The 27337-nt window shown below is 48.2% G+C and overlaps 1 protein-coding gene across 1 annotated transcript in view; it reads right to left on the minus strand.

Moving 5' to 3' along the window:
- Window positions 1–2179: 2179 nt before the first annotated feature.
- Window positions 2180–27337, minus strand: part of CDH24 (cadherin 24) — a 110090-nt gene continuing 84932 nt past the window's right edge. The window contains 7 exon segments of the mRNA XM_075569102.1: window positions 2180–2981; window positions 2983–3193; window positions 7060–7102; window positions 7104–7309; window positions 7425–7533; window positions 13980–14101; window positions 14989–15125. Of these exon segments, the coding sequence (XP_075425217.1) occupies window positions 2675–2981; window positions 2983–3193; window positions 7060–7102; window positions 7104–7309; window positions 7425–7533; window positions 13980–14101; window positions 14989–15125 (1135 nt within the window). The 3' untranslated portion in view covers window positions 2180–2674.

The raw sequence follows: 27337 nt of genomic DNA on the forward strand, positions 1-27337 counted from the left end.
AAATAAGAGTGCCAGCGCCCTGCCGGCATTAATATGGGGTTATTTAGCTGCTACATGGGACACTGGGAAGACGAATATGGATAATAACGAAGTGTCCTCGTTGGCTGTGTAATGTATACATATATATATTGTGTTAAGTGAATAGTGGTTTATCTAAGAGGAAATCACCAGTAAATATATATACAAGTCTCATCTGGTTTTACTTATGGGTCCAATTATGGTGTACTAAGGGAGGAAGGTCTCGCACCCTGCCAAAGCACTTATAGACTGGACATATGTACTAAGGGAGGAAGGTCTCGGGCCCTGCCAAAGCACTTATAGACTGGACATATGTACTAAGGGAGGAAGGTCTCGCACCCTGCCAAAGCACTTATAGACTGGACATATGTACTAAGGGAGGAAGGTCTCGCACCCTGCCAAAGCACTTATAGACTGGACATATGTACTAAGGGAGGAAGGTCTCGCACCCTGCCAAAGCACTTATAGACTGGACATATGTACTAAGGGAGGAAGGTCTCGCACCCTGCCAAAGCACTTATAGACTGGACATATGTACTAAGGGAGGAAGGTCTCGGGCCCTGCCAAAGCACTTATAGACTGGACATATGTACTAAGGGAGGAAGGTCTCGCACCCTGCCAAAGCACTTATAGACTGGACATATGTACTAAGGGAGGAAGGTCTCGGGCCCTGCCAAAGCACTTATAGACTGGACATATGTACTAAGGGAGGAAGGTCTCGCACCCTGCCAAAGCACTTATAGACTGGACATATGTACTAAGGGAGGAAGGTCTCGGGCCCTGCCAAAGCACTTATAGACTGGACATATGTACTAAGGGAGGAAGGTCTCGGGCCCTGCCAAAGCACTTATAGACTGGAAATAGAGGGGTTACATATATTATCTCTGACTGTCCATAAAATGTCTGTACATTAAATGTGTAACCTCTGTTCATATAACGTAACTGTAAGAGATGTGTGCAGAGGTACATGTATGTATGTATGTATGGGTGGCACTATGTAAGAGATGTGTGCAGAGGTACATGTATGTATGTATGTATGTATGTATGTATGTATGTATGGCACTATGTAAGAGATGTGTGCAGAGGTACATGTATGTATGTATGTATGGGTGGCACTATGTAAGAGATGTGTGCAGAGGTACATGTATGTATGTATGTATGTATGTATGTATGTATGTATGGCACTATGTAAGAGATGTGTGCAGAGGTACATGTATGTATGTATGTATGGCACTATGTAAGAGATGTGTGCAGAGGTACATGTATGTATGTATGTATGGCACTATGTAAGAGATGTGTGCAGAGGTACATGTATGTATGTATGTATGTATGGCACTATGTAAGAGATGTGTGCAGAGGTACATGTATGTATGTATGTATGGGTGGCACTATGTAAGAGATGTGTGCTGAGGTACATGTATGTATGTATGTATGGCACTATGTAAGAGATGTGTGCAGAGGTTCATATAATGGAGACCGATTTGGGTGAAGTTATATCTTGGTTTTATTGAGCCTGTTCCTTTATCCAGGCGAAATATACAAAAACAACAAAATAACCAAACCCTATCCCTTTGTAAGGGCTAACTTACTTCCCCAGACCCTATATGCAGGACTGGAGGGATATTCCCATTACCAGCCTATCACCCCAAAGTCTCAGCAGGTACCTTAAGCAGGTGGCCCTCCATGTCAGTCTCTGGCAGGTTCGTGGGTCTTCTGTGTCCAGGAAATATAGGTGTCTGGGTGTCTTGATCTCAGCACAGCCTTTGTGCTCAAGACAGTGTCTGTGTGCAGACTTCTCTGCTCTCCTTCTGTCAGCCCAAATGTGAGCTAATGAATCTCCCTCCTGTGTCTCACATGAGGCTTTTTACATAGCTCTCATTAGTCCAGGTGGAGACTAGTTAATTGAGTGGCTGCAATTAACTATCTCTCTGTTGGATTCTCAGAGCTCTGAGGCTGCTTAATTTAAACAGGGATAAGTCCCTGTTACAGGGAGAATTCATCCAGCAGTGGGGAGACCAGGGCTGGAGATGATATATATACACACAAACACACACACACAAATTGTATGTACATATATATATATATATATATATATATATATATATATATATATATATATATATATATATATATAGCACTGTTACATTATCATCACACAATATTTCAGTTGCATATTTTAGATTTTTATTTCGAAAATAAAATGTTTGTTTTCAATAAATGACACGTATGACATCGGGGCGTGCGTGTGAGCGGTGACACGGGTGAGCGTGCGCGCGGAGACACCCCCGGCGAAAAACACAGTGCTGGGAATACCGGAAGAATTGAATACGAACATCTCACAGCCCCTCTAGGACCTTCATACAGAAACACTGCCGGTCTCTGGCGGGGGAGGGGTTAATCATTGCTCTGTGGGTCTCTCTGGCAGGGAAGGGGTTAATAATTTCTCTGCGGGTCTCTGGCAGGGAAAGGGTTAATCATTGCTCTGCTGGTCTCTGGCAGGGAAGGGGTTAATCATTGCTCTGTTCTCTCTGGCAGGGAAGGGGTTTATCACTACTCTTCGGGTCTCTGGCAGGGAAGGAGTTAATAATTGCTATGCCAGTCTCTGGCAGGGAAGGGGTTAATCATTGCTCTGTGAGTCTCTCTGGCCGGGAAGGGGTTAATCCTGGTCCCGGTGGTCTCTCCCCCCCCTTGGCCCGTAGATCTCCGCCAGGGTCCTGAAGTGGGGTCCCCAGTCCCAGATCTCGTCCGCATCCCCCTCCGCCGGCTCGTCCTCCCCCCGGGAGCTGCAGGTGAGCGAGCTGAGAGACCCCGCGGACGACCCCCCTCCCTCGTAGCCGTACACCTGGATGGAGTCGTAAGGGGGAGCGGCGGGGTCTCCCTCCACCTCCCGCAGCCGCCGCCCCAGGAACCGCTGCATGTCGGCGGGGGGTCGCTGTGGGAGGCGCTGGGGGGGGGAGGGCACGGGGCAGGACGTCCCGCCGTGGGGGGTGGAAGAAGCCCCCCGTGAGGCCGGTCTGAAGGGACTGCAGGGCGGACATGTCGTAGGCCTGCGTGTCCTGCTCGCCGCCGCCCTCGTCATCGTACGTGATGATGTTCTCACGGACGTCCTCGTCCTCGTACAGGGACACGGGGGGAGGCTTGTGTCTGCGCTGCAGGGAGAACAGGGATACCAGGGCTGGGAGGGGGCGAGTGAGGGGGGGTGAGAGTTGGAGGGGGAGTAAGAGGGAGGGGAGGAGAGAGGGGAGATAGAGAGGGAGGGGGGAGAGAAAGGAAGGGGGAGAGAGGAGAGGAAGGGGGAAAGGAGCAGAGAGGGGATACAGAAAGAAGGCGGGGGGAGGGACAATGGAGATGAAAGGAGGGAGAGGGGAGGGAGGGTGTGAGAGATGGCGGGAGGGGCAGAGGGAGGGAGGGTGGAGAGGAAATGTGGGAGAGAGGGGGGAGGAGAGGGGGAGAGAAGAGGGAGGGGGAATGAGGAGAGGAAAGGGGAAAAAGAGGTGGAAGGGGAGAGGGTATGAGAGATGGAGGGAGGGGCAGGGGGAGAGAGTGGAGAGGGAAGGTGGGAGAGAGAGAGGGAGAGTGGAGAGGAAAGGTGGGAGAGAGGGAGGGAGGGGGAATGAGGCCAGGAAAGGGGAAATAGAGGTGGAGAAGGGGGGGGGAGGGGATTGGGTATGAGAGATGGAGGGAGGGGTAGGGGGAGAGAGGGAGAGTGGAGAGGGAAGGTGAGAGAGAGGGACGAAGGACGAAGGGAGGGAGATTGCGAGGGAGAGAAGAAGCGACAGTGGGAAGGGAGAGGGAGGAAACAGGGAGAGAGAGATGGAAAATGATTATCTGTATGTCCAGTATATATTAGACAGTAGGATGGGTATTAGTAGTATTAGAAGCAGTAGAAGGTACTAGTATTATTAGTATTAGAAGGTGGTAGTATAAGTAGTATTAGACCGTGCTTATAGTGCTGTCGCCGTGACGGCGATGCTGACGTCAGGCTGCGGTTCCTGGAAAAATCAAATTGAGATGACTTCCAGCGATCGCGACCAAGCCGTCGCGTTGCGCCTACTATAAGCGCACGCTGCGGCATCAATACATTTGTTTTGACACAACGTCGGTGGCGCCGGCGCCGGCACTATAAGCGCAGCCGTAGAAGCGGTAGAAGGTTGTAGTATAGGTACTATTAGAAGGGTTGTAGTATAGGTACTATTAGAAGCAGTAGAAGGTTGTATTATAGGTACTATTAGAAGCAGTAGAAGGTTGTATTATAGGTACTATTAGAAGCAGTAGAAGGTTGTGGTATAGGTACTATTAGAAGCAGTAGAAGGGTTGTAGTATAGGTACTATTAGAAGCAGTAGAAGGTTGTATTATAGGTACTATTAGAAGCAGTAGAAGGTTGTAGTATAGGTACTATTAGAAGCAGTAGAAGGTTGTAGTATAGGTACTATTAGAAGCAGTAGAAGGTTGTATTATAGGTACTATTAGAAGCAGTAGAAGGTTGTAGTATAGGTACTATTAGAAGCAGTAGAAGGTTGTAGTATAGGTACTATTAGAAGCAGTAGAAGGTTGTAGTAGAAACAGTAGAAGTTGGAAGTATTAGAAGCAATAGAAGATAGTATTAGTAGTATTACAAGCAGTGGAAGGTAGTAGTATAGGTAGTATTAGAAGCAGAAGGTAATAGTATGTATGTATGTATGTATGTATGTATGTATGTATGTATGTATATATGTCTTTATTTATATAGCGCCATTAATGTACATAGCGCTTCACAGCAGTAATATAAGTGACCATCATATAAATAACAAATAATACAAATAACACATAAAGGGGAGAAGCGCTTCAGACATAAAAGTAACATTTAGGGAGTCCCTGCTCCGAAGAGCTTACAATCTAATTTTTTGGTAGTAAGAACGTACAGAGACAGTAGGAGGGCTTTCTGGTAAGTGCATCTGCAGGGGGCAAAGGTTAATGTATGAGGTGTTAATTATCAGCCATGGAGCTACTCATATGCTTCCTTAAGCAGGTGTGTTTTAAGGTGGGTCTTAAAGGTGGATAGAGAGGCTGCTAGTCAGGTATTGAGGGGAAGGGCATTCCAGAGGTGAGGGGCAGTCAGTGAGAAAGGTTTAAGGCGAGAGAGGGCTTTAGATGCAAAAAGGGGTAGAGAGAAGACATCCTTGGGCATAACGCAAGAGTCGGGATGTTGCGTAGCGAGAAATTAGGGCTGAGATGTAAGGAGGAGTAGAAGAGTGTAAAGTGAGGAGGAGAATTGCATATGTGATACAGGATTTGATAGGAAGCCTGGAGAGGGATTTCAGCAGGGGAGACGCTGAGACAGATTTCGGAAAGAGTAGAGTGATTCTGGCAGCAGCATTTAGGATAGATTGTAGGGAAGGCAGGAAGGCCAGACAGCAGGAGGTTACAGTAGTCGAGACAGGAGAGAATGAAGGTCTGTGTCAGAGTTTTTGCAGTCGAGCAACAGAGGAAAGGGCGTATCTTGGAAATATTGCGGGGAAAAAAACAACAGTTTTTTGCTACCTTTTGAATGTGAGAAGAGAATGTGAGAGAGGAGTCGAGTGTGACCCCTAGGCAGCGTGCTTGTACTACTGGGTGAATAATAGTACTTCCAACAGTAATGTGGAAGGAGGAAGTAGGGCCAGGTCTGGGAGGAAATATGAGAAGCTCTGTTTTTGCCATGTTAAGTTGAAGTCAGCGGAGGGCCATCCAGGATGATATTCCAGAGAGACATTCAGAAACTTTAGTCTGTACAGCAGGTATAAGGTCAGGGGTAGAAAAGTAATTTTGTGTGTCATCAGCATAGAGGTGATATTTGAACCCAAGGGATGTGATTAGGTCACCTAGAGAGAGTGTGTAAAGAGAAGGGGTCACAGGACAGAGCCCTGGAGTACCCCCACAGAGAGATTGATGGAGGAGGTGTTTGCAAAAGAGACATTGAAAGTACGATGGGAGAGGTAAGAGGAGATCCCGGATTGAGCTTTGTTACGAATGCCAAGAGTATGGAGAATGTGGAGGAGAAGAGGGTGGTCCACAGTATTAAATGCTGCAGAGAGGTCAAGTAATATGAGCAGAGTGTAATGACCTCTGTCTTTGGCAGCATGGAGGTCATTAGTTATTTTACTGAGGGCTGGTTCAGTGGAGTGAGCAGTGCGGAAGCCAGATTGTAGAGGGTCTAGGAGAGAATAGGTGTTGAGAAAATGGAACAAGCGAGAGAATACAAGACGTTCAAGGAGATTAGAGGTAAAAGGCAGGAGGGAGACAGGTTGATAGTTAGAAAGACTGGTAGGGTCAAGCTTGCTGTTTTTGAGTAATGGTATAACTGTTGCATGTTTGAAGGAAGAGGGAAAGGTACCAGAGTAGAGGGAGGAGTTAAAAATGTGTGTGAGCGTAAGGATTATAGTAGGAGCAAGAGGTTTTAGGAGATGGGAGGGGATGGGATCAAGAGGACAGGTGGTAGAGGGAGAAGAGGAGATCAGCAACTACATATCCTCCTCCAGTAACGGCAGATAAAGAGTCAAGGAATGCAGGAGGAGAGTTAGGAAGAGGTGTAGGATGGGGGGACGATACAGACGGGATGGCCTGACGTATGGATTTCACCTTTTCCTTGAAATAGTCGGCAAAGTCCTGAGGTGAGATGGAGGAAGAAGAACAGGCAGTAGAGGGTGGTCTGAGTAGGGAGTCAAAGACAGAGAAGAGTCGGCGTGGATAGTAGTATTAGAATCAGTAGAAGGTAGTAGTATAGATAATATAGGTAGAATTAGAAGCAGTAAATGGTAGTAGTATAGGTAGTATTAGTAGTAATAGTATTAGTGGTAGTTATAGTAGAAAGTAGTCGTATTAGTAGTTTTAGTGGCAGTAGAAGGTAGTAGTATAGATACTGTAGTATTAGAAGCAGTAGAAGGTAGTAGTATTGTATTAGTAGCAGTATTAGTATTATTAGTGGTAGTAGAAGGCAATAGTAATGGTAGTACTAATGGCAGTAGAAGGTAGTAGTATTAGTGGTAGTAGTATTAGTTGCACTAGTTGGTATAAGTGGTTACCCAGAAGGCTCAGCGCACAGGCCAGAATAGCCAGTAGGGCCGGGGGTGCTGAGTCCAGCCGCTGACCCTGGGGTCATGTGACAGGTCAGGACCGCTCCGTCTGTCTCGCAGTGACACAGAGAGACAGTCAAGGTGTCTGTGCTGCTCAGGGGTGGGTCTCCGCTGTCTCTTATCTCTATGGGCACCAGGAAGATGTCTCTGCGAGACCGCCAGAAACCGCTCTGTCTCACCAGGAGAGACGCACTGCCATCTGTGAGAGACACCAGGAGGAGAGTAAGAGAGAGACAGCAAGAAAGAGAGTGCTGCCATCTGTGAGACAGAAAGAGAGAGACACAGAGCAAGAGAGAGAGCGCAGCAGATCGCACCTCTGTTGTCTCGAATAGAGAAGTTGCCATCAGAGAGGGCTCCCGGACTCTGGAAGGAGAAGAGACTGCTACCGATGTCAGCGTCTCTCACTCTGACTGTCTGAATAACCTGGAGAGGGAGAGAGACAGAGAGAGCGAGAGAGAGAGAGAGAAGCAATAGGTGTTATAGGGAGGGGTTAAATAGGATAATAGGAGGAGTTATGGGAAGCTATTATATGGGATAATAGGAGTTGTAGGGAGAGGTTATATTGGCTAATAGGAGGAGTTATAGGGAGAGGTTATATGGGGTAATAGTAGGAGTTGTAGGGAGTGGTTATATGGGGTAATAGTAGGAGTTGTAGGGAGTGGTTATATGGGGTAATAGGAGGAGTTGTAGGGAGAGGTTATATGGGGTAACAGGAGGAGTTATAGGGAGCGGGTATATGGGGTAATAGGAGGAGTTATAGGGAGCGGGTATATGGGGTAATAGGAGTTGTAGGTAGAGGTTATATGGGATAATAAGAGGAGTTATAGGGATGGTTTATATGGGATAATAGGAGGAGTTATAGGGAGAGGTTATATGGGGTAATAGTAGGAGTTGTAGGGAGTGGTTATATGGGGTAATAGTAGGAGTTGTAGGGAGTGGTTATATGGGGTAATAGGAGGAGTTGTAGGGAGAGGTTATATGGGGTAACAGGAGGAGTTATAGGGAGCGGGTATATGGGGTAATAGGAGGAGTTATAGGGAGCGGGTATATGGGGTAATAGGAGTTGTAGGGAGAGGTTATATGGGATAATAAGAGGAGTTATAGGGATGGTTTATATGGGATAATAGGAGGAGTTATAGGGAGAGGTTATATGGGGTAATAGGAGGAGTTATAGGGATAGGTTATATGGGGTAAGAGGAGGAGTTGTAGGGAGAGGTTATATGGGGTAATAGGAGGAGTTATAGGGAGCGGGTATATGGGATAATAGGAGGAGTTATAGGGAGGGGTTTTATGGGGTAATAGTAGGAGTTGTAGGGAGAGGTTATATGGGGTAATAGTAGGAGTTGTAGGGAGAGGTTATATGGGGTAATAGGAGGAGTTATGGGGATGGGTTTTATTGGGTAATAGGAGAAGTTATAGGGAGGGGTTATATGGGGTAATAGGAGGAGTTATAGGGAGCGGGTATATGGGATAATAGGAGGAGTTATAGGGAGGGGTTTTATGGTGTAATAGGAGAAGTTATAGGGAGGGGTTATATGGGATAATAGGAGGAGTTATAGGGAGGGGTTTTATGGGGTAATAGGAGAAGTTATAGGGAGGGGTTATATGGGGTAATAGGAGAAGTTATAGGGAGCGGTTATATGGGGTAATAGGAGGAGTTATAGGGAGCGGGAATATGGGGTAATAGGAGGAGTTATAGGGAGCGGTTATATGGGATAATAGGAGGAGTTATAGGGAGCGGTTATATGGGGTAATAGTAGGAGTTGTAGGGAGCGGGTATATTGGGTAATAGGAGGAGTTATAGGGAGCGGTTATATGGGGTAATAAGAAGGGTTATAGGGAGCGGGTATATGGGGTAATAAGAAGGGTTATAGGGAGCGGGTATATGGGGTAATAGGAGGAGTTATAGGGAGCGGGTATATGGGGTAATAAGAAGGGTTATAGGGAGCGGGTATATGGGGTAATAGGAGGAGTTATAGGGAGCAGGTATATGGGGTAATAGGGGGAGTTATAGGGAGCGGGTATATGGGGTAATAGGGGGAGTTATAGGGAGCGGTTATATGGGGTAATAAGAAGGGTTATAGGGAGCGGGTATATGGGGTAATAAGAAGGGTTATAGGGAGCGGGTATATGGGGTAATAGGAGGAGTTATAGGGAGCAGGTATATGGGGTAATAGGAGGAGTTATAGGGAGCGGGTATATGGGGTAATAAGAAGGGTTATAGGGAATGGGTATATGGGGTAATAGGAAGGGTTATAGGGAGCGGGTATATGGGGTAATAAGAAGGGTTATAGGGAGCGGGTATATGGGGTAATAGGAGGAGTTATAGGGAGCAGGTATATGGGGTAATAGGGGGAGTTATAGGGAGCGGGTATATGGGGTAATAGGGGGAGTTATAGGGAGCGGTTATATGGGGTAATAGGAGGAGTTATAGGGAGCGGGTATATGGGGTAATAGGAGGAGTTATAGGGAGCGGGTATATGGGGTAATAGGAGGAGTTATAGGGAGCGGGTATATGGGGTAATAAGAAGGGTTATAGGGAGCGGTTATATGGGGTAATAGGAGGAGTTATAGGGAGCGGGTATATGGGGTAATAGGAGGAGTTATAGGGAGCGGGTATATGGGGTAATAGGAGGAACTCTTTTTATTGAACATTTTTTCCACATTACATTTCATAGAACAATTTACAAACAGAAACGGCACATTGTGTACTCACTTACACTATACACATATCAGCTCAGCATCTGTTCCAACCTGTCCCCTCTCAGCAGCACCTTCACATTTCCCTCATATACATTTTAACTGAAACTAAATAAGAGCCGTAACTGCCACATTAATAGCTGCTACCTTTAAAGGATTCATTTATAAACAAACATTATTAGCCACACAAAAAAAAACCGATATTACTTATTCTTCTTTTCCCTCACATTATCCCCCAATGACCCAAACCTCTTAATGGCCACCGAAGGTGGGATCATGTCCGAGTCTCTATGGAAAGGTCCATATTATGCTCCTCTTCAGATAAGGAAAGTTCCTCTACGTCATCAGGATCTTCCGCTCTTGAACCCCAATCCCTCCTAAGAACAGAAAAACGATTCTTTACAGGCACCTGAGGAACTTTACCAGCGGGACCTGTAGGATTCCGGAGTCCTTCCAAGTCTTTTTACGGTGCCCTTCTTCCTTCTTTTAGTCTGTATCCAATTCTGCGTTCTGTTCTTATCTTTATTGTACGCCAGGATTACACTCTTAGTAAGTTCATCCATTGTTTTCTCAGACTGTTCTCCTTCTAGAAGTGAGTTAGAAGGAAGTGCCCTCTAAGGGATCTTCTAATAGTCCATGGGGCATGTCTAGACAATCTGTAAATTCTTCTTCCAGTGAGTTTGAGGAGGTTCCCTCTAAGGGATCTTCTAATAGTCCATGGGGCATGTCTAGACAATCTGTAAATTCTTCTTCCAGTGAGTTTGAGGAGGTTCCCTCTCAAGGGATCTTCTAATATTCTTTGGGCCTGTAACAGGGACATATCCCTGTTAAAGAAAATGCCTCTAAATCCAGCAGGGAGATGGTTAAGTGCAACAGGCAATCAACCAGACTTCACCTGCCTAATCAGAGCTCTGTGAAATAGTGTCATGTGAAACACAGGAAGCGGATTCCTTAGCTCACATGTGAGCTGACCAAGGAAAGAAAGACTGCAGATATTCCTCAGCTCACAAGGGAGCTGACCAAGGGAAAAGACTGCAGAGATTTCCTTAGCCCACAACTAGGGCTGACCCGGGGAACAACAGATGTTTTGAGCTGCAGAGGGACTGCAGGCTGACAGCAAGACAAAGGGGACAAGACCTCTAAACCTGGACACGGACATTGCCATAACACACAAGGGTGCGGACCCAGGAGAGCAGAGAAGCCTTCCCCTACAGCTACAAGAAACAGATAAGAGACTTTCTTATGGGACTGTTGTATATCTGTATATATATATATATATGTGTGTTTTGGGGGTGGTAATTAGCTTAGCTACCCACCCAATTAGAAAGGGCTGAACTAAATGTGTAGATATTCTCCAAAGCGGAGTAGGTTTTTCTTTTGTTTATTTTTAATGTTTTTCTGTGTTAAAGGAACAGGCGCAATAAAGCCTAATTTTAGTTTCACTTTAAACGGTCTCCATTGCGTACCTCTGCACACGTCTTTACAGGGCAATGTTTACACAATCTGTACATTTTTCTTCCACCAGTAGATCTGGGCAAACTCCTTTCCCAGGCTGATCTGGACAAATTCTGTCAGCAACTTTCAAGGCGCGATCAAAAAGTGCTTCATTTTCTTCAAAATCCACTTCCTGAGCCCATATTCCTGAAATATTATGCCAAGCTTCTACACAATTATGATAGGACAAAGGACTTCCATAATTCAGTGTTTTTAACACTCTCATATCTTGTCCAGAAATAGTTCAAAACTTGAGGTCTCTTAAAGCTGACATCATACTCACAAGAGCCTGGAACATGGATAAGAGCATACATTTCGTCTGCTCTGAAGCCCAATGATTCTTTTACTAGATGTCTTCCAATAAAAATCCTGTCAGGCTTCATCTCCTCTCCGCTTTTATACCTCAACTTTACCACATTTCTCCTATTCAAAGGTTGAGCATTTCTGGCCACAGCTCTTAGGCCTTGCCCCCGCTGCATGCTGCAGCGTCCGCTGTGGCGGACGCTGCGCTCACCAGAGCCCTCCCCGCAACGGCGCCGGGCCCGCTGCGAGGGGGGGGCGCAGCGCTCGCGCGAGAGCTACTCCTGCTCTCAATAGAATTGAGAGCAGGAACTCGCGTCGAGCGGCTAGGCACGCCCCCGGTGGTTCAGCCAATGAGGGCGAACCTGCCGGGTGACGTCATGGCCGCGTCCCCGTCACTCCTCTGGCACGCCCCCCCCCGGTCTCTGCTCCTGCAGTGAGCTGCAGACCGGGGAATCGCCGGAACGCGCAGCCGAAAGCGCGGGCGCGCATTAGAGCGCCGTGACCGGGGCCTTAGCCTTACAAAGGATCTCCCACTACAGGCTGAATGAGGTGCTGTATAAACTGGGGCTAATGTAATACCATTACTTTGCTTTAGCCCATCTTCTGATTGGGCCACTCTTTTATCAGGAGCTATCTGGATAGGAGCAGCAATTTCAGTCTCTACGACCTTCATTTCACTCCCAGGCACTACAGGGTTAATGCTGTCTCCATTGCTGCTAATTAGCACCTGCTGTTCTCCCCTCTCGGGGTTCTGAATCCCAGGACCAGCTAATAAGCATGGGGGTGGTTCTGTAAGTCCAGGTGAGCATAGATTCTCTGGCTCACTGCTCTCAGGCACAAACTCCATTTCCAGCTGATCTCCACTCAGAGTTTCTAAATTCTTGCTTTGCTGCTGTTCAGAGTTCTTTGTAATTTCTTTAACTTCTCCCAGGGTGGGACTCGCAGATAACCTAACCTCACAGGTGTCTGCTGCTTTCTTTGCATGCAATAGTCTTTTAACCAAATCTTCTGCTGCTTCTGCTATTAACCCCTGGGATGCTGGAAGTTCTGGAGCAGACCCTTACTCATAATTTGTTACACCCTGAGGTGAGTCCCCTTCCCCGAGGTCTCTGGACCCTATTTCAGGGCTGTTACCGTCTCCTGTAGAAACCTTTAGCCGCCGGTCCTTTGCTTTCCTTTCTTTAGCAGTTTCACCCTTTGGGTTTTTCCTGGCAGTTGATTGATTTAAACTGTCAGGATCTGAGTCAGAGTTTTCCCGGGATACGTTATCTGTTTCAGCCTCTGTTTTAGGGAGCGGGTATATGGGGTAATAGGAGGAGTTATAGGGAGGGGTTATATGGGGTAATAGGAGGAGTTATAGGGAGCGGTTATACGGGGTAATAGGAGATATAGGGAGAGGTTATATGGGGTAATAGGAGGAGTTATAGGGAGGGGTTATATGGGGTAATAGGAGGAGTTATAGGGAGAGGTTATATGGGGTAATAGGAGGAGTTATAGGGAGTGGTTATATGGGGTAATAGGAGATATAGGGAGAGGTTATATGGGGTAATAGGAGGAGTTATAGGGAGCGGGTATATGGGGTAATAGGAGGAGTTATAGGGAGAGGTTATATGGAATAATAGGAGGAGTTATAGGGAGCTGTTATATGGGGTAATAGGAGGAGTTATAGGGAGAGGTTATATGGGGTAATAGGAGGAGTTATAGGGAGAGGTTATATGGGGTAATAGGAGGAGTTGTAGGGAGGGGTAATAGGTGGAGTTATAGGGAGCGGGTATATTTTTATGTATATAGCGCCATTAATGTACATACAGTAGCGCTTCACAGCGCTTGACAGCAGTAATATACTTATAAATGACAAGAACTACAAATAACAGATCATGGGAATAAGTAGTCCCTGTTCTGAAGAGCTTACAATATAATTTGATGTATAGGGCGTTATATGGAGCGGTTATATGGGATAATATGAGGAATTATAGTGAGAGATTATTTGGGGTATTCGAGTGGTTATATGGGGTAATTGGAGCAGTTATAGGGAGAGGTTATATGGGGTAATAGGAGGAGTTATAGGGAGCGGGTATATGGGGTAATAGGAGGAGATACAGTATAGGGAGCGCGTATATGGGGTAATAGGAGGAGATACAGTATAGGGAGCGCGTATATGGGGTAATAGGAGGAGATACAGTATAGGGAGCGCGTATATGGGGTAATAGGAGGAGATACAGTATAGGGAGCGCGTATATGGGGTAATTGGAGGAGTTATAGGGAGCGGGTATATGGGGTAATAGGACGAGTTATAGGGAGAGGTTATATGGGACACTAGGAGGAGATATAGGGGGGGTTTTACAAATATGTAACACACACTGAGCACACACCTGTCCGGGTTCTGCGTTGTCACATACGTGCGGTTTGTACACCTCGGCCAGAGTTGGGGGATTGTCATTCACATCTAACACCTGAATCACAACTCCAACCAGTGACACCTGGGAGGGGCTGTCTGAAAAAACAACACAACACTTAGACACACAACACAGAGACACAACACAGAGACACCCAAAACAACACAACAGAGACATACACAAGACAAAACACAGTAAAAACAATGAGTTTGTGTATCACAACACAAGAGCCAGAACAATACTCCCCCCCCACATCAGTCTCAGTCTCTCGCACGGTCACACTGTGCTCCCCCCCCCTTCAACTCACCGATCTCAGTGTCTCGCACGGCCACACTATGCTCCCCCAACCCCCACTCACCGATCTCAGTGTCTCGCATGGTCATGCTATGCTCCCCCAACCCCCACTCACCGATCTCAGTGTCTCGCACGGTCACGCTATGCTCCCCCCCCCACTCACCGGTCTCAGTCTCAGTGGCTCGCACGGTCACGCTATGCTCCCCCCCCCCTACTCAACAGTCTCAGTGGCTCGCACGGTCACGCTATGCTCCCCCCCCCCCACTCACCGGTCTCCGTCTCAGTGGCTCGCACGGTCACGCTATGCTCCCCCCCCACTCACCGGTCTCAGTCTCAGTGTCTCGCACGGTCACACTATGCTCCCCCCCCCCACTCACCAGTCTCAGTGGCTCGCACGGTCACGCTATGCTCCCCCCCCACTCACCGGTCTCAGTCTCAATGGCTCGCACGGTCACCTGTGCTCCCCCCCCCCTCACCGGTCTCAGTGTATCGCACGGTCACACTGCTACCACCCCCCCATCCCCCACTCCCTGGTTTCAGTCTCAGTGTATCGCTCGGTCACGCTATTCTCCCCCCCCCCCCCACTCACCGGTCTCAGTGTATTGCTCAGTCACGCTATGCTCCCCCAACCCCCACTTACCGGTCTCAGTGGCTCGCATGGTCACGCTATGCTCCCCCCACCCCCCCTCACCGGTCTCAGTGGCTCGCACGGTCACGCTGTGCTCCTCCCTCCCCTCCCGGTCCAGTGGGACGCTGGTTCTGAGGGTCCCATCCTCAGGGTGAATGGAGAACAGACTGTCAGGGTCAGAGAGCGGCTCTATGGAGTAACTACAATGAGAGATTACACGGCTACCATGAGACAGACTGACTGAGGGAGACAGAGCGAGGGCCACAGAAACAGAGAGAGTGAGGTAGACCGGGAGATACAGAGTGATACAGAGAGAGATACACACACACACACACAGATACAGAGAGGGAGGCAGAGAGATACAGAGAGAGCGGGCTAGAGAGTGGAGGGAGAGAGGGAGAGAGATACAGAGAGCGCGAGAGATATAGTGAGAGAGAAAAAGATATGAAAAGAGATACAGAGAGACCTACATATCTGACTCCAAAAGACTGCTCACGGTCCCAAGGTTCAACAAAGTATCCGGACGCTCCTCCTTCTCTTACCGTGCACCCCAAAACTGGAACAGTCTACCGGAGACTCTCACATCCACCACCAGTCTAAGTTCTTTCAAAACTAAAGCTGTCTCACATTTTTATCTAATCTGTAACTGTTACATACGCCTATAATATATATTATCTCTAACTGTGCATCCTATGTCGGAAATAATTGGACACTGACACAATTATCATAATTTTGGCTCTGTACGCCACCACAATGGATTTGAAATAAAACAAGTGAGATGCAGTAGAAGTGTAGACTTTTAGCTTTAATTCAAGGGGTTGAACAAATATATTATATGAAACGTTTAGGAATTGCAACCATTTTCATACACAGTCCCCTTATTTCAGGGGCTCAAATGTAATTGGACAAATTAACTCAATCATAACTAAAATATTCATTTTTAATACTTTGTCGAGAATCCTTTGCAGGCAATGACTGCTTGAAGTCTGGAACGCATGGACATCACCAAACGCTGGGTTTCCTCCTTTGTGATGCTTTGCCAGGCCTTTACTGCAGCTGTCTTCAGTTGTTGTTTGTTCGTGGGTCTTTCTGCTTAAGTTTTGTCTTCAGCAAGTGAAATGCATGCTCGATCGGGTTGAGATCAGGTGATTGACTCAGCCATTGCAGAATATTCAACTTCTTTGCCTTAAAAAACTCCTGTGTTGCTTTCGCAGTATGTTTTGGGTCATTGTCCATCTGTAAAGTGAAGCACCGTCCAATCAACTTCGCTGAATTTGGCTGTATCTGAGCAGACAATATATCCCTATACACTTCAGAATTCATCCGGCTGCTTCTGTCTTCTGTCACATCATCAATAAACACTAGTGACCGAGTGCCATTGTAAGCCATGCATGCCCATGCCATCACACTGCCGCCACCGTGTTTTACAGATGATGTAGTATGCTTCGTATCATGAGCCGTTCCAATCCTTCTCCATACTTTTTTATTCCCATCATTCTGGTACAGGTTGATCTTAGTTTCATCTGTCCAAAGAATGCTGTTCCAGAACTGGGCTGGCTTTTTTAGATATTGTTTGGCAAAGTCTAATCTGGACTTTCTATTCTTGAGGCTTATGAATGGTTTGCACCTTGTGGTGAACCCTCTGTATTTCCTCTCGTGAAGTCTTTTCTTTATGGTAGACTTGGATAATGATATCAAGAAAAAAATGAGTCCTCCGGCAAGTGGTTACACTCGTGGTTCCTAAGACATGTAGGGAGAAAATTAAAACAACAAACCACAGAAAAGGTGTGGTTAAAATGGAATTAATATGCAGCCTAATGTTGATTGGTATTAGACAGAAGAACACTTGCATAAACTGCAGATCCTTGAGAAGGAGATTCTTCTTAAATGTGCTTCAAAACATAAAGGAGAAGGATATAGTGTAAAAAAGTTTAATGAAGAAATAAGATTTAAAAGAGAATGCTCACTCACCAACGACCATAGGCATATGGCATTGAAAGGGTTTTCACTCTGGACTCCACAAGCCTCTCCCTTGTATCTCAAGGCGTCGGTGCGGCGTCTGTCTCGGCGTAGGAAGTGACATCAGCTGTCGGCGTCAGCGGGGAACTCTCCTGGGCTTGTGCACCGCTCTGGTTGTTCCCTTCACTGACCTCCTGCTTCAGCTCTGCTCCTGCACATGCGCATCGGCAGTAGTTCAATCCTAAAGCCGGTAGAGCTTTTTCCTTCCAGCTACGGTGGCTGACAGCTGATGTCACTTCCTACGCCGAGACAGACGCCGCACCGACGCCTTGAGATACAAGGGAGAGGCTTGTGGAGTCCAGAGTGAAAACCCTTTCAATGCCATATGCCTATGGTCGTTGGTGAGTGAGCATTCTCTTTTAAAACTTATTTCTTCATTAAACGTTTTTTACACTATATCCTTCTCCTTTATGTTTTGAAGCACCTTTAAGAAGAATCTCTTCTCAAGGATCTGCAGTTTATGTAAGTGTTCTTCTGTCTAATGCCAATCAACATTAGGCTGCATATTAATTCCATTTTAACCACCCCTCTTCTGTGGTTTGTTGTTTTAATTTTCTCCCTACATGTCTTGGGAACCACGAGTATAACCACGCGCCGGAGGACTCCTTTTTTTCTTGATTGACATTGTGTGGAGGATTTTGAATCACCTCTATGAACTCTGGCAGCGGGACTTCTCTGTGCATTTATTGAATATCTGCATTTGAATCAACACACGGTTGGCGCTACTATATCCTTTTTTCCCCCTATTTGGATAATGATATGCCTACCTCCTGGAGAGTGTTCTTCACTTGGCTGGATGTTGTGAAGGGATTTTTCTTTACCATGGAAAGGATCCTACGATCATCCACCACTGTTGTCTTCCGTGGACGTCCAGGCCTTTTTGTGTTGCAGAGCTCACCAGTGCGTTCTTTTTTTCTCAGAATGTACCAAACTGTAGATTTGGCCGCTCCTTATGTTCCTGCTATCTCTCTGATGGATTTTCTTTTTGCAGCCTAAGGATGCCCTGTTTCACTTGCATTGAAATATCCTTTGATCACATGTTGTGGGTTCACAGCAACAGCTTCCAAATGCGAATGCCACACCTGGAATCAACTCCAGACCTTTTACCTGCTTAATTGATGATGAAATAACGAAGGAATAGCCCACATCTGTCCATGAATCAGCTTTTGAGTCAATTGTCCAATTACTTTTGGTCCCTTGAAAAAGAGGGGGCTACATATTAAAGAGATGTCATTCCTAAACCCTTCCTCCAATTTGGATGTGAATACCCTCAAATTAAAGCGGATAGACTGCACTTTAAGCCCATATTCATTATTTAACTGTAACTTAAATTTATTTTGGTACACAGACGAAATAACAAAACTTGTATCAGTGTCCAATTATTTCTGGACCTAACTGTATATAATGTCTAACCTATATTCACTTCATGTAATCATGCATTGTTATCATAACTCTGTGCCCAGGACATGCATGAAAACGAGAGGTAACTCTCACTGTATTACTTCCTGGTAAAACATATTATACATAAATAAAATAACTAAATTAACTCCTACTATCTAGAACATCTCTCCCCCCACGTGCACCTGGCTCAGCACGACTCCATCATACCCCAACATCTGTATGACAATGTGCACCTCAACCAGCAAGGCTTGTGCTACTTTGCAATGACCCTGGAAGAGGGCACATTGGAGACAACAGGCAAATACCCCCTGCAGGACAGGACACTGCACCATGGTCCCAGATTACACAGAGGTACCCACACTGGCACCCACACACACACGCCCACACTGGCACCCACACACACACGCCCACACTGGCACCCACACAGACACGCCCACACTGGCACCCGCACAGACACGCCCACACTGGCACCCACACAGACACGCCCACACTGGTACCCACACAGACACGCCCACACAGACACGCCCACAATGGCACCCACGCAGACACACCCACACTGGCACCCACACAGACACGCCCACACTGGCACTCCCACAGACACGCCCACACTGGCACTCCCACAGACACGCCCACACTGGCACCCACACACTGGCACTCACACAGACACACCCACACTGGCACTCCCACAGACACGCCCACACTGGCACTCCCACAGACACGCCCACACTGGCACCCACACACTGGCACTCACACAGGCACACCCACACTGGTACTCACACAGACACGCCCACACTGGCACCCACACAGACACGCACGCCCACACTGGCACCCACACAGACATGCCCACGCTGGCACCCACACAGACACGCCCACACTGGTATCCACACAGACACGCCCACACTGGTACCCACACAGACACACCCACACTGGCACCCACACAGACACGCCCACACTGGCATCCACACAGACACGCCCCCACACTGGTACCCACACAGACACACCCACACTGGCACCCACACAGACACGCCCACACTGGCATCCACACAGACACAGAGGTACCCACACTGGCACCCACACAGGCACGCCCACACTGGCATCCACATAGACACAGAGGTACCCACACAGACACGCCCACAATGGCACTCACACAGACACGCCCACTCTGGCACCCACACAGACATGCCCACACAAATACGCTCACACTGGCACCCACACAGACATGCCCACACTGGCACCTAGACATGCCCACACTGGCACCTAGACACGTCCATGCTGGCACCTAGACACGCCCACACTGGCACCTAGACACTCCCACACTGGCACCCACACAGACACGCCCACACTGGCACCCACACAGACCCGCCCACACTGGCACCCACACAGACATGCCCACACTGGCACCCACACAGACACAGGTACCCACATTGGCACCCACACAGACACGCCCACAGATATGCCCACACTGGCACCCACACAGATATGCCCACACTGGCACCCACACAGACACAGGTACCCACATTGGCACCCACACAGATATGCCCACACTGGCACCCACACAAACAGCAGAATTGGAACAATCACCCAGCACCAGCATCACAGACCAGCATTACACCAACAACCTCCAGAACCAGACGGTAACCGGGCCTTTCCCCTGTCTAAAATGCTTCAAAAATAAAGCCTGTCTTCAGCTGATGAGTCCAGCAGCGATCTGGTTAATTTCAGCTGGAGTTAATTGACCCGTCTCCGCCTGGCTCATCAAGTAGGCTTAAAAACCTGCCGCAGATACTGCCGAGATCTCTAGCACAGGGAGAGTCTGTGCTGCCAGAGAGATCCCAGAGGAAGAGAGACTCTGTTCCATGGAACACCGGTTCCTGGAACCCACCAGAGGGATCACCCCACAGATACCACCACAGACCCTGGATTGATGTGGAGAGCACCCTGCCTACAGGTACCTTTCTTTGGGATCGTGTCAAAGGTTGGTAAGAGGCCTAGCCTTCCAGTCCTCAGATAGGGACTGCTGAGTGTTGCTCAGTCCCCTACATGGGATGAGGTCTGGTTATTATTTTCTGCCATCGTTTTGTTCTCTGTTTCAAGCTGCTAGCTAATAAAGGCTACCTTTTTTATCTCTACTAAAAACGTCTCTGGTGTTCACCCTCTGTGCACATCTCCTACACAGAACAACTGCCAGCAATGAACTCCATGAAATCCGTGTGCTGCTCAGTACCATCTGCACCAGACTGATGTAAGTATGCAAAATTCTACCAACATCACAGAGTACAGACATAACGTACTAAGAGTACCCCCCCCCCCCCCCCATTTACAACAAAGACTAGAAAGAAAGATACATCTTGAAAATGAGCTCACTGGAAGGTATAATATATATATATATATATATATATATATATATATATATATATATATGTCTCCGTCACAGCGTAGAATCTTATATCCAAGATTTATGGCAGGAAACGTAGTATTTCTCTATATGGGGTTTATTTACAAGGATAAATAATACATTAACAGGTCCACTGTCCCTTTAAGTCAAAACAAAATCATAAAATAAACTCATACTCCTCTTAGGAGACTAACTACACATTCAGCTTCAACCCTTACTACCTGGATGAACAGCTAAGCTGGTTACCACCCCAAACAGGTACTATTATAGCTGAACATATATATAGTCTCTGAACACAGCAATAAAGTGTTTCGCTTATCTGTTACTCCAGGGTTTGGAGCAGACATCCCCGCTTCAGCGTGGCCTCACGTCCTTCCTTCCTAGGGGAGTTCAGCTCCACGAGAGCTCAGAGAATCTCTCCTCTGTAAGACCAATGTTAAGGACAGGACATCCCCGCTTCAGCACGGTCTTGCGTCTTTCCTTCTTCCTGGGATTAACAACCAGGCAGTCCCAACAGGCTCTGCGACCACCGTCCAGCGAGCCTAGGGGACTGTGCCAGCTTTCCTTGCTGAGGAGAACTCTTCTCTGTCCCCCTTCTTTGGGAACACCAGTCTCTCTCATTGTGTATAGTCACTTCCTGACTTTTAAAACTCCATGAGCAATCTGGAATTCAGCCTGCTCAATTAGGCAGCAGCTGCTGCTGGCTTCTCTAGGAAGAATTATTCTCTGTGCATTGGGAAGTCCCATAGCTGCACTATTCCAGCACCTAGAGGATAGTAATGGTATATCATGTCCCCCTCCCCAGCGTAACATTGTCCTGTGACGTGGCCCGTGTACCAGCCTCTTCATTGCGTTTACTCGCCAGTGACTGGCCTTCTCTTGTAAAGACAGTATCTCCGCTTTAGCGCTGATGGCTTTTGGACCTTTCTCCAGGTCTCCTTATCAGCGTACCTTCAGCGTTTGAGACTTGAGACTGGTCATTTACCACAAGTTCTGTATTTGGTTCCACAACATTTATCTTCAGTACTTCAACTTGGGTGGGATTCTTATTAACCCCAAGTGCACCCCATGGCGCCTCTCTATTACAGTCGGCAGATTCGTAGGCTTGAGTCCTTCTTTCTTGATCCCTTAACTTACTCCGGTGGGAGTGTCGCTGGACAATCTGTGAGGTCTTTATCATCTTCTGATCACAGACACACTTCCGTCCCATTCTCATCCGAGACTGTATCTTTACAGCGGCTGCCCTCATGGCAAGGAATCCACTTTGAACCCCATGGGCACTGCAGTACGATTGGATTCTTACTGTGCTTCTCCATCGCAACTTAGTCCTTCCATTTCATGCCTTGTGGAAAGTAGACTGTGGTAGTGCAACGGTATTGTAGTCACGATTACAGTTACGCACAACTTGCTCAGGCGGTTCAAACTTTGCCATCTCGTTTTGTAGTTGAGCTGTGTCCCCAGCTCTCACTGTACCCTTATCTTCATGGGCATTAGGTTCTTTGGGATACAGACACTTGGGACAATACCTTTTCCTGTAGTGAAGACACCTGTGCATTACTGTTCCACATAACTTCCTTTTGTTTTAACTCTACCGTCATCTTTTCTATGTACTGCTTCTGTGACCTGTGTCTGTTTTAGGTTTGTAACCTTTTTTCTCCAACTTCATCTGAGAAACCTTCTGCTGGGCAGCAGTAGAGTCCAACGTAACGTCCTGCTCAGTCTTCAGAGCCTCGAGCTCGTCGCCCAGGTCATGCTTTTGTTTCTCTGCCATCTTGCGGCCAGCATGCTCAGACTCCAGGTTCTTCCTCAGGTCTTGAAGCTGTCCTTCTGCCTTTCTTTTTCCACTCAGTGCAGCTGCTAGTTCAGCTTCGTTGGCATTGAGTTGCGATTCCACATCTCCTAGCTGGTTAGGCGCAAGGCTTAACTCTGTTTCCTGTTCTCTATTTCTGACCTGCAGCTGCCGGTGCTCCTCCCGGACCTTGTCCAGTTCCAGCCGGGCCCTCTCATTGGCCGTGTGGTCCAGCAACTTGCGGGTATCAGCCATCTCGGTTTCATAGCGCAATGTCCGGCAGGCCACCTGACGGACGGACACCTCCTCCCTCTCGGCGAGCTGTATCTTGCACTCAGCAATCTGCATCTGCAGTTCTTCAGTTTGATCCTGCAAGTCCCCTCTCAGGGCCTTCACCTCTTCCCGGTGCTTGCTCTGGGTTTGCATCAGCGCCTCCTTCATATTTTGGAGCTCTGCAGTTTTTTTCGCTTGGATCGCCGCTGCTTCTGTTTTCAACGCCTCTTTCTTGTTGGCGTACTGACTCATGGGGATGGAGCAGCCTCTCTGCTCTTCCAGCTCTTGCTCCAGTTTTTTCTCATACAGAGTCACTTGGCATCTAAGTTCCACCTATAGCGATGCACTGGTGACGCGCAGTGTGGCCTTCAGCTCCTCATACTGCTCTTCGGGGACATACTGTGTACTCATATTCTTAGCACTTGTACTTTGTGAGAAGCCTGGAAACTTTCTTTCTGTAGAACTCGCTTCTTTTCCTCGGCATCCGTCTGTTTCTCCTTGGCCTCCTGCAGACACCTGCGCAGACGTTTCAGCTGGCTCTGCAGTAGGTGTGCTTCCTGCACTTCTAACTTTTCCTGGTTCAATTGCTTCTTCACTTTTTCTGCTTGGCAAAGCTTCTTATTTCCTTCACTGATCTGGTCAGTCAAGTCTGAAATTTTCTGTCTCAGACTTGTATTTGCTCTTTTTACCGTCTCTAAACGAATCAGGATCTCTTCCTCAGCATCCTTCAATTCACTGACCTGTGCTGAGACCGTGCACCTCATGGTGTGAGTTCCAGCTCTGTGCCGAGGGTGTGTATCTCTTTCTTTACCTTACCAAGCTCTGCTTTGAGCACGCGAGCCTCTTGCTGAGAAACTTCTAACTCTGTCATGAAGTTTTGAACGTCTTTCTGAGACATCTCATAGTACAGTTTCCAGTCAGTACTCGTTTCCTCTTATTTGCTCGGCTCTCTGTATATGGCGGTAGCAGTAGCCTTTGTCATCCCAAAGCTAGTCGTCATTCCTGTGACGATTGCGCCAAGCGCTCTGGGCTGTAGCTCATCTCTGGTCTATTCTGACCCACGCCTTCCTGTACACACAGGGTAAAAAAGTTCTGGAGCGTCTGCTGAAAATGGAGACTATCCTTTTCGTGGGACCCATAGGAGTTCTCCTCCTCAACCTCGTCGTCATCATAATCGTCATCGTCCTCATCCAGCCTGAAGGGGCAGTGTTTGGTGTAGTCCAGCTTTTCACACCATAAACATTTCTGGTGCACGCCAGGATACCCATTCCTGAAAGGACATTGTTTTGTGTCGCCTGGCACATTTCACATAAAACACATTGTATCCTCCATTTTTCTACCTTCAGGTGTATTCTTCACCTTGGCCTCCTGGAGGCGCTATTTCCTCAATTCTTCATATCTTTCCCTGTGTTTCCTGTAAGCACAACTGGTCATACACAGTGAGACAGACTTTACTTGCATAATTCATTTTTTCACTTCAGTTGGGTGGCCATTTTAAATCCCCGCATTTATTTTCAAGCCCAGTTTCTGCTGCTCAGTGCCTTTTGGGCTGCCTGCATTAAACTCCACCAATTGTGATGTCTCTGTCACAGCGTAGAATCTTATATCCAAGATTTAAGACAGGAAACGTAGTATTTCAATATATGGGGTTTATTTACAAGGATAAATAATCCACTGGTCCACTGTCCCTTTAAGTCAAAACAAAATCATAAAATAAACTCCTACTCCTCTTAGGAGACTAACTACAGCACATTCAGCTTCAACCCATACTACCTGGATGGACAGCTAAGCTGGTTACCACCCCAAACAGGTACCATTATAGCTGAACCTATATAGTCTCTGAACACAGCAATAAAGTGTTTCGCTTATCTGTTGCTCCAGGGTTTGGAGCAGACGTCCCCGCTTCAGCGCGGCCTCACGTCCTTCCTTCCTAGGGGAGCTCAGCCCCATGAGAGCTCAGAGAATATCTCCTCTGTAAGACCAAAGTTAAGGACAGGACATCCCCGCTTCAGCACGGTCTCACGTCCTTCCTTCTTCCTGGGATTAACAACCCAGGCAGTCCCAGCAGGTTCTGCGACCACCGTCCAGCGAGCCCAGGGGACTGTGCCAGCTTTCCTTGCTGGGGAGAACTCTTCTCTGTCCCCTTCTCTGGGACAGCAATCTCTCATTGTGTATAGTCACTTCCTGACTTTTAAAACTCTGTGAGCAATCAGACGTTCAGCCTGCTCCCCTATACATAGATATATATATCTATATCTATCCATCCAAGATGAGATATTTTATAATTAATTCCGGGCCTGACCGCTTCAGCTTTTTGGTCTAAAACATAAGACGTTACAAATAATTTGACGAATGTAGCCATTTTTATCCTACAACAAACATGGATTCTATCAGAGGAGACATCTCTCATACCCATGGGTTACAGGGTAAAAGGTCTCCCATAGAACAGGGGCCTCCCACAGAACAGGGGCCTCCCACAGAACAGGGGCCTCCCGCAGAACAGGGACCTCCCGCAGAACAGGGGCCTCCCGCAGAACAGGGACCTCCCGCAGAACAGGGACTTCCCGCAGAACAGGGACCTCCCGCAGAACAGGGGCCTCCCGCAGAACAGGGGCCTCCCGCAGAACAGGGACCTCCCGCAGAACAGGGACTTCCCACAGAACAGGGGCCTCCCGCAGAACAGGGGCCTCCCGCAGAACAGGGACCTCCCGCAGAACAGGGACCTCCCACAGAACAGGGACCTCCCGCAGAACAGGGGCCTCCCGCAGAACAGGGACCTCCCGCAGAACAGGGGCCTCCCGCAGAACAGGGACCTCCCGCAGAACAGGGACCTCCCACAGAACTAGGACCTCCCACAGAACAGGGGCCTCCCGCAGAACAGGGACCTCCCGCAGAACAGGGACCTCCCGCAGAACAGGGGCCTCCCGCAGAACAGGGACCTCCCGCAGAACAGGGACCTCCCGCAGAACAGGGGCCTCCCGCAGAACAGGGACCTCCCGCAGAACAGGGACCTCCCGCAGAACAGGGACCTCCCGCAGAACAGGGGCCTCCCGCAGAACAGAGACTTCCCACAGAACTAGGACCTCCCACAGAACAGGGGCCTCCCGCAGAACAGGGACCTCCCGCAGAACAGGGACCTCCCGCAGAACAGGGACCTCCCGCAGAACAGGGGCCTCCCGCAGAACAGGGACCTCCCGCAGAACAGGGACCTCCCGCAGAACAGGGACCTCCCGCAGAACAGGGGCCTCCCGCAGAACAGGGACCTCCCGCAGAACAGGGACCTCCCGCAGAACAGGGACCTCCCGCAGAACAGGGGCCTCCCGCAGAACAGAGACCTCCCGCAGAACAGGGGCCTCCCGCAGAACAGGGACCTCCCGCAGAACAGGGACCTCCCGCAGAACAGGGACCTCCCACAGAACTAGGACCTCCCGCAGAACAGGGGCCTCCCGCAGAACAGGGACCTCCCGCAGAACAGGGACCTCCCGCAGAACAGGGGCCTCCCGCAGAACAGGGGCCTCCCGCAGAACAGGGGCCTCCCGCAGAACAGGGACCTCCCGCAGAACAGGGACCTCCCGCAGAACAGGGGCCTCCCGCAGAACAGAGACCTCCCGCAGAACAGGGACTTCCCACAGAACTAGGACCTCCCACAGAACAGGGGCCTCCCGCAGAACAGGGGCCTCCCACAGAACAGGGGCCTCAGAGACACACAGAGATACAGAAAGAGACTCACAGAGAGAGACTTGGAGACAGACACACAGAGAGAGAGTGAATCTCAGAAGAGAGAGACAGAGAAAGACAGACTCAAATAAAGAGAGAGAGAGACAGCTATGACAGTGACAGATAGCTGTGTGACAGTGACAGATAGCTGTGTGACAGGACAGATAGCTGTGTGACAGATAACTGTGTGACAGTGACAGATAGCTGTGTGAATGAACAGATAGCTGTGTTACAGATAGCCGTGTGACAGTGACAGAAAGCTGTGTGAATGGACAGATAGCTGTGTGACAGCTGTGTGACAGTGACAGATAGCTGTGTGACAGATAACTGTGTGACAGTGACAGATAGCTGTGTGACAGATAGCTGTGTGACAGTGACAGATAGCTGTGTGGCAGTGACAGATAGATGTGTGACAGCTGTGTGACAGTGACAGTGACAGGTAGCTGTGTGACAGGACAGATAGCTGTGTGACAGATAGCTGTGTGACAGTGACAGATAGCTGTGTGACAGTGACAGATAGCTGTGTGACAGATAGCTGTGTGACAAGACAGATAGCTGTGTGACAGGACAGATAGCTGTGTGACAGATAGCCGTGTGACAGTGACAGATAGCTGTGCGACAGATAGCTGTGTGACAGGACAGATAGCTGTGTGACAGGACAGATAGCTGTGTGACAGGACAGATAGCTGTGTGACAGTGACAGATAGCTGTGTGACAGATAGCTGTGTGACAGTGACAGATAGCTGTGTGACAGTGACAGATAGCTGTGTGACAGTGACAGCTGTGTGACAGATAGCTGCGTGACAGTGACAGATAGC

Source organism: Ascaphus truei, chromosome 13 (genome assembly GCF_040206685.1).
Source record: "Ascaphus truei isolate aAscTru1 chromosome 13, aAscTru1.hap1, whole genome shotgun sequence".
NCBI lineage: Eukaryota > Metazoa > Chordata > Amphibia > Anura > Ascaphidae > Ascaphus > Ascaphus truei.